Source organism: Suncus etruscus, chromosome 20 (genome assembly GCF_024139225.1).
Source record: "Suncus etruscus isolate mSunEtr1 chromosome 20, mSunEtr1.pri.cur, whole genome shotgun sequence".
NCBI classification, from domain to species: domain Eukaryota; kingdom Metazoa; phylum Chordata; class Mammalia; order Eulipotyphla; family Soricidae; genus Suncus; species Suncus etruscus.
The window spans coordinates 33471145-33479133 of record NC_064867.1 but is presented as its reverse complement, the minus strand read 5'-3'; the positions used below and the strand labels follow the sequence as shown (position 1 = coordinate 33479133).

The following is a 7989-nucleotide window of genomic DNA, read 5'->3' as shown; positions in this document are numbered from 1 at the left end:
CAGTATAGGGAAGGAGGACCACTAAACTTACTGTGGTCACCATATTGCAATAAATCTCAATGTTATTATATAACAAATGTGTTTCAACTCAAAAGCCGAAAGCCTCCAAATCGATCCTGATTGACTGAAAAAAAAAAAAAAAAAAAAACCACAAAAACTGGAGGTAGGGCCCAGATATCTATGCAAGTCTTAGGGGACCCTCTGCAGTGTTGTGGGTCAGACCCAGATTGGGTTTATGTAAGGCAAGTGCCCTACCCACTGTACTGTTTCTCTGGCCCTTTTCTGTTCTTTTCTTTTTGGTTTTTGGGTCACACCTGGCAGTGCTCAGAGGTTACTCCTGGCTCTCTGCTCAGAAATCGCTCCTGGCAGGCTTGGGGGACCATATGGGATGTTAGGATTTGAACCACCGTCCTTCTGCTTGCAAGGCAAATGCCTTACCTCCATCCTATCTCTCTGGTCCCTCTCTGGACCTTTTCTAGAGTAGTTTGGTTTGTAGCAAACTTTGTCAAAGATGAAAAATAAGAAAGCTATAGTAAAATGGGGTGGGCGTTTGCCTTGCTCACAGTTGACACTGGTTCAAACGCCAGTATCACAGAGGGTTCCCTGAAACCTGCTAAGTGTGATTTCTGAAAAGCAGAGCCAAGAGTAATGCCTGAGCACCACCAGGTGTGATCCCAAAACAAACCAAAAAAAAAAAAAAAAAAAAAAACGGAAATAGCAAATTTGGCCACCATGACCCGTTCTGAGCACATAGACCCCAGGCAGGCAGATGTCACAACAGTTAAGGTCTCTCCCTTGGTCACTCACCTTCCCATCACACATGACCAGCGTATTGTAGTACACCCCTGCGCCATAGTTGTTTTGGATGGCTGTGATGGTCTTGGGCCCCAAGATTTTGAGGAAAGAGTAATGGTTCCAATTTTTCTTCAGGTTCCTTTTATGCCAAGCGAGAGGGTCATCCACAGCAAACACGAAGTCAAGCATAGAATCCTGTGAGGATGAGAGCAGCTTGGCTTAGTTCATCAATACATCAATACAGATAACATGCTGTCATGCTGGCCTGCTCCTGTAACCTGTAGGCAGGCCCACATAGCCCTATTGGGGCCACTGCTTTGCCAGGCTTGTAGAAAAAGACATCAAGGGACACAGTGAGTTTCTAACTCAAATTGCAGCAAGAAACATGGGCATGAAGTCCTGTGAGGATGTGCCTACCCCATGTAGCACATCACCCTAAGCACACACCCTGTTTTAATCCCCTCTTACACCCTACCTGATAGGCTGATACAGTGTCTATACCCCACTCTCCCCTAATATAAATATCCCTTTCCCACCCAAAATAAACTGAGTTATTCTCCCTAAGAGGCTGGTGGATGCTTCTCTACTCACCTAGGGTCCAACTTCACCATCGACTCTTATCTCACCAATGTCACTTACAGTCCCTTCTGTCCCCTAGTTTCCTTCCTGTGATCTCCTAATCTTATGTTCCCACATACAGTTTTCACCTGTGGACCCCATGGAATATTTTGGGGGCATCTAAGGGGACCTTGGGGCCCCAGTTAAGACATGCTGAGCAATACCGTCTTTCACTTATGTACTTCAATCTTGTTTTGGTTTTGGAGCCATACTTGGTGGTGCTCAGGAGCTACAATCCACTTCATTCTCAGGGGCTGCTGGAGATAGTACTTAAGGGATCATGCAGTGGTGATCAAACAAGGATCTCAGTGTACTGAGCTCTCTCCAGATCAAGCCCCAACAGATGGACCCTATAAAGCATCATGGAAGGGGAATCTCCCTTCTTCAGTTCCCCACCCATCAGCCAAATCAAGAGCACCTCAAAGAGCTGACAGGTCTTTTTATTTTTATTTTTATTTATTTTATTTTATTTTATTTTTGAGCTGACAGGTCTTGAGGTGGAGCAAGCTGCTAGGGGAGACCAAGAAATGATCACTCAATGGACATGAAAGAACATAAACTGTACTAACTCCACTCAGAATACGAAGATATATTCTCATATATTTGCTTTTTTTGTTTTAGGCCACATTAGCAGTAATTGGAGTTTATTCCTGGTGGGCTTGGGGGACTATATGGGGTGCCAGGAATCAAACACTGGTGGGCCAGGTGCAAGGCAAGTGCCTTCCCTACCTGCTGTACTATTACTCCGGCCCAGAGTTTCTTCTACAGGTCAGTGATGAGGTTCTGGGGTACAGCACATGCCTTGCAAGTGTTAGAGCCTGGGTTTGATCCTGGCACCCTAAAAACAAATAAAATAAAATGTAAAAAAATTGTGTTTTCCTAAAGTCTGCTATATCTCAATCTTGTAAAATGTTGGAAGGGTTCAGGAGGAAAAGCTTCTGATCTATTCTGATTACTAATCATGCACTATGATTACTCTCCCAGGTCATCAATTTAGTGGCAAGGATTACTTAAGTATCGATCCATTTATAGGCTTTATAAAGCAAAGCCCTGTGAAATAGCCTCACCAGGAAGTTAGGAATCCAATTGAGTCCAAGGACATATTACAAGCTAAATTTGCAGATATAGGAGGCCCTGCCGCCATGGACACTCTTTCCTCTTTTCTCTAAAGATAATCATGAGTGGGTAAGTACTGTGGGAACTCCGGAAGGAAGACAAATCCAGCTTGGAACACCAGTTGTGCCAAGACAGGCCCTCTCCAAACCTTGCCCTTCCCTTTCTGGTCCCGCTCCTGGGTCTGTGCTCAGAGCACAATATGGGGTTCTGGTAATGGAACCTATGTCTGCTTGTGCAGCATCCAAACTGCTGTACAGAGGCTCCAGGACCTGGCCTTCTCCCTCTCTGCTCTGTTTAAGTTGAAAAAAAAAAAACAACTGCAAATAAGGTTTGGCCAAGAAAAAAAGCAAGTCAGAGTCTCATTTAGGTGGGAAATACTGTCCTCCCTCACCCTCAAATATTTTCGTGCTGCCTCTAATCCTACCTCCACCTTGGAAGCAAGCTCTTTTCTCTCTATATATATTTACAAATGAGGAAAGTGTAGCAATGCCAAGAAAATTGCTATGTGGTTGCTATGTCGGGACCCGTGCCACAGTTCACAGGTTCTTTGGACACTGACTGGCCGGTGACCGCCCCCAAGGTTGCTATGGTCCTCTTATGAGTCTGGGGGTCCCTGGAAGCCAGGACATGCTTGTTTTGTTTTTCTTTTTGCACATAGATGTAATTTTCAAGCCAAGCTGTGCATGCAGCCCAGGTGTCTTCCAACCAATCAAACCACCGTCCCTGCAAAGGGAAGAGCCTAGGGGAGAGTGGTGTGGTGTGTGTGTGATATTCCTTTTCCTAAGTGTGTGGGTTTGTGTCCTTCCTTTTCCTAAGTAAAGGGAAGAGCCTAGGGGTGTGTATCCTTCCTTTTCCTAAGTGTGTGACCTTCTTTTTCCTAAGTGTGTGTGAGAAACCAGCGTCTCTGCAAAGGGGAGAGCCTAGGGGTGGTGTGTGTCCTTTCCTAAGCTGCCCACAACATCCCCCTGCTCAGCCAGGGTCAAGACACTGGACCGGCCTGTGTACATCCAACCCGTCCCATCCTTGACTTGCCATCTCGCCTCAGCATCAGCTCCCCCAGACCCCCCAGATCTCCATCTTTCGTCTCCTGCACCCTAGGGGCTGCCTCCACGGCTTTGCAAACTTGATGTGTCGTCCCAGGGCACTTGGGGGGCCCGTAACGAGGCAAACCTGCAGCTCTGAGGCTCCTGCAGGGGGTTGCGTGGTGGTGGTGGGAGGGTGGTCTCACCTTCTGGTTGGAACTGGGCCCCGCCTGGCGGAACACCCCCGAGCCATAGGCAAAAGCCAAGCTCAGGTCCTCGGGGAAGTGAGCCAGGATCTTGCGGAAAGCCACCCCCGAGCTCTGCAGGGCTTGCAAGGCCTGCAGGGCCATGCATGGGCCTAGCTGGGCTGGGCAGGGCCTAGCCCCAAGCTGAGTCAGAACCCAGACACCGCTGCAGGTGGCTCAGGAGGATGCAAAGAGTGCAGGTGGAGGTGCAAATCCAGGTTGTGGGGTCTGCAGGCACCAGGCCGGACTCAGGGTGCCAGGGAAACTCCCCAATCCAGCCAAGGGACTTGCAAACATCTACCTAGAAAGGCCAGCCCTGGCCCCACCCCCTGTGCGCACTGCGCACGCGCAGTTCCCGGGCCTGTACTCACTGCGCGTGTGCATTTTCCGGGCACAGGAAGGAAGGAGATGCGCGCGCATGTTGGGGGGGGGTTCTCGAGGCTCCGCAGCGACCTCTGCTGGTGGGAGGACCAAGCTGCAGATTTCAGACTGTAGACTGCAGAAGGCACTGCAACCGAAGCACAAGTTCTCTCCTCTCTCCTCTCTTCTCTCTTTCCCCTCTTTTCTCTCTCATCTCTTTCTCTCGTTCTCTCCTCTCTTTTATTATCCCCTATTATATCTCTTCTCTCTCCTCTCTCCTCTCTTTCCCCTCTCTTTTCTCTCTCATCTCTTTCTCTCCTCTTTTATTATCCTCTATTATATCTCTTCTCTCTCCCTTCTCCTCTCTCCTCTCCCCTCTCCTCTCTTTTCTCTGTTCTCTCTGCTCTCTCTTCTCTCTCCTCTCCTTTATTCTCCTTCCTCTCCCTTCCCCTCCTTTGCCCCTCCCTTTCTTCCACTTCTTCTTCCACTTCTTCTTCCTCCTCCTCCTCTTCTTCTTCTTCTTCTTCTTCTTCTTCTTCTTCTTCTTCTTCTTCTTCTTCTTCTTCTTCTTCTTCTTCTTCTCCTTCTCCTCCTCCTCCTCCTTCCCCTCCTCCTCCTCCTCCTCCTCCTCCTCCTTCTTCTTCTTCTTCTTCTTCTTCTTCTTCTTCTTCTTCTTCTTCTTCTTCTTCTTCTTCTCCTCCTCCTTCTCCTCCTCCTCCTCCTCCTCCTCCTTCTTCTTCTCCTCCTCCTCCTCCTCCTCCTTCTTCTCCTCCTCCTTCTCCTTCTCCTCCTTCTCCTTCTCCTCCTTCTCCTCCTCCTCCTCCTTCTTCTTCTCCTTCTCCTCCTCCTCCTTCTCCTCCTCCTCCTCCTCCTCCTCCTCCTCCTCCTTCTTCTTCTTCTTCTTCTTCTTCTTCTTCTTCTCCTCCTCCTCCTCCTCCTCCTCCTCCTCCTTCTTTCATTTCTCCTTCCATTTCTTCTTTCATTTCTCTTTTTCTTCCATTTCTCCTCCTCCTCCTCCTTCCTTCTCCTCCTTCTCCTCCCCCTCCCAGCTCAGGGATTACTCCTGGCTCTGCACTCTTTCTCCTGGCTTGAGGGACTATTTCGGACGCCGGGGCATTGAAGTCCATTCTAGGTTAGCGCCTGCAAGACAAACGCCTTACTGCTTAAGCCACTGTTCCAGCTCCTCATTTCTTTTTTATTTTATTTTATTTTTTTTGGGTGGGCACACCCAGCAGTGCTCAGGGCTTATTCCTGACTCTGCATTCAGGGATTACTCTTGGTGGGCTTCAGGGACCTTATGGGATGCTAAGGATAAAACTCCTGTTAGCAGAGTACAAGGCAGATATCCTACCTGCTGGATGTCCTACTGTGTGGTACCTCCAACCACATTTTAAATTCTAAATAAATAACTTGAAAACCATTCCTGTGGTTTGCAGGTGAATGAAGTAAGATTTGCACAGCTATACCACTCCTAGGAATATACCCTAGGAACACAAAAATACAATACAAAAACCCCTTCCTTACACCTATATTCATTGCAGCACTATTTACCATAGCAAGACTCTGGAAACAACCAAGATGCCCTTCAACAGACGAATGGCTAAAGAAACTGTGGTACATATACACAATGGAATATTATGCAGCTGTCAGGAGAGATGAAGTCATGAAATTTTCCTATACATGGATGTACATGGAATCTATTATGCTGAGTGAAATAAGTCAGAGAGAGAGAGAAAAACGCAGAATGGTCTCACTCATCTATGGGTTTTAAGAAAAATGAAAGACACCCTTGTAATAATAATTTTCAGACACAAAAGAGAAAAGAGCTGGAAGTTCCAGCTCACCTCAGGAAGCTCACCACAAAGAGTGATGAGTTTAGTTAGGGAAATAACTACATTTTGAACTGTCCTAATAATGAGAATGTATGAGGAAAATGGAGAGCCTGTCTAGAGTACAGGTGGGGGTCGGGTGGGAAGAAGGGAGACTTGGGACATTGGTGATGGGAATGTTGCACTGGTGATGGGTGGTGTTCTTTACATGACTGAAACCCAAACACAATCATGTATGTAATTAAGGTGTTTAAATAAATTTAAAAAAATTAAAAAACAAAACAAAACAAAAAAAAAGATTTGCACAGCGTAACACTGCATGGTAAAGTTCAAACCCACTGAGTACTTGCGAGTGTTTTATGTGTCCTTTGCCTTCTTTACAGCTCTGGAACTGCTGAGTTTGAAGGATTAGGAAAACAGAAAACAAAACATGAAAGGCAAAAACAGTCCTGCCCTCTGGAGATGCCAGCGATCATTTGTACATCTGTCTGTGATTCCAATACCTATCATGACAGCCCTTGTGGGAAAAATCCTCATAAATGAGTATGCTGTCATCGATATTCTCTGATAATTTACATTTAATTTTATTTATTTGTTTGTTTTTGTTTGTTTGTTTTTGGCCATACCAGCTGTGTTTGGGGGTTACTTTTGGCAGTGCTTAGGGGACTGTCTGGGATGATGGAGATTGAACCTGGGTTGGTCGCATGTCACGCAAATGTCATCTTTTCTGTACTATCGCTCTAGCCCATGTATCTCATTTTAAGATTGAAGAAGACACTTTTCTCCTTGGCCTTGGGGTTGCTCTCATTTTAGGGCAGTTTCTGGTGAGCCCAGGATCCCTGGGAGAGGTGCTAATGAGAAGAGCCAGTTTTGAACTCCAGCTATCATTTGGGAAGTGTTGACACATACTTTATGCATTTTCCACTGGGACATCTCGAATGCCTTTGCCAAGGCTGATGCTTCCTATTCAGAGATAAAGAAGCAGAAAGTGAGTGTGAAAGGCATATTCTTATATTCGGGTGCCAGTTGCAAATGCCACAAAGCTGCAAGACTGCAAGGGCTCAGGGACCTGGCTGCGGGAGTGGGTAGGTGGGAGAGGTGTGAGATGCCCACCAGAGATGCCAAAATGTAGTGACCACTGGGGCCCAAGTGTGGGGAAAAGGGGGGAGAAATCATGGTATCATTTTTTTTTTGGTTTGTTTTTGGGTTACACCCAGCAGCACTCAGGGGTTCCTCCTGGCTCTACACTCAGAAATCACCCCTGGCAGGCACGGGAGACCATATGGGATGCTGGGGTTCAAACCACCGACCTTCTGCATGCAAGGCAAATGCTTTACCTCCATGCTATCTCTCCAGCCCCCAGTTTTTTGTTTGTTTGTTTGTTTTGTTTTATTTTTTTGCATGGTATCATTTTTTTTTTTTTTTTGGTTTTTGGGCCATACCTGTTTGACGCTCAGGGTTTACTCCTGGCTATATGCTCAGAAATCGCCCCTGGCTTGGGGGGGACCATATGGGATGCCGGGGAATCGAACTAGAGCTTGCAAGGCAGACACCTTACCTCTAGTGCCACCTTCCCGGCCCTGCATGGTATCATTTTATTCCCAGTCTGAAGTCTGCTGCTGCAGGTGGGGTGGGGTGTCTGACAGAAATAGGTAATTTACTGGCCAGAGAGTGTCAGGGGAGAGGCCTGGAGGTCCCAGCTTTGAGAGAGAAAAATGAGAAAAATTGAGAAGCAGCAGTATCTTACCTATGCTTCATCTCCATGGCTGGCAGGCTCTGCCCCTGACTTTCCCCTGGTCACTCCTCAACTGTCCAACTTGTCAGTTACAGGGGGCACATCCAGGGGGCATGTCAGGTTTAATTTCGAGGGCATGTGCAGGGAGTATGTCCCCTGAAATTACTGTTACCAATTATCAATTACTGCTACAAGAGGGTAACATGTATCAACACTTTTAGGATCATGCATGCATGTGGGAAATGGAGCTAAAACCTGGACTGGCCCCA

General features: G+C 47.0%; 1 protein-coding gene across 4 annotated transcripts in view; it reads right to left on the bottom strand.

Annotated features, from left to right (window-relative positions):
* Positions 1 to 4096, bottom strand: part of TAMM41 (TAM41 mitochondrial translocator assembly and maintenance homolog) — a 33886-nt gene extending 29790 nt beyond the window's left edge. For 3 of the 4 annotated variants that reach the window (XR_007491867.1, XM_049766305.1, XM_049766306.1), the window contains exons 1-2: positions 3758 to 4096; positions 808 to 990 (exon numbers count right to left, since the gene is read on the bottom strand). Coding sequence is in view for 3 of the 4 variants with exons in the window: in XM_049766305.1 (XP_049622262.1) it covers positions 808 to 990; positions 3758 to 3901 (327 nt within the window). In the remaining variant the exon portion in view is untranslated. Of the gene's footprint in view, positions 1 to 807; positions 991 to 2142; positions 2252 to 3757 lie in introns of all 4 variants that reach the window. The other variant, XM_049766307.1, reaches the window with a different exon arrangement.
* Between the last annotated feature and the right edge of the window lie 3893 nt (positions 4097 to 7989).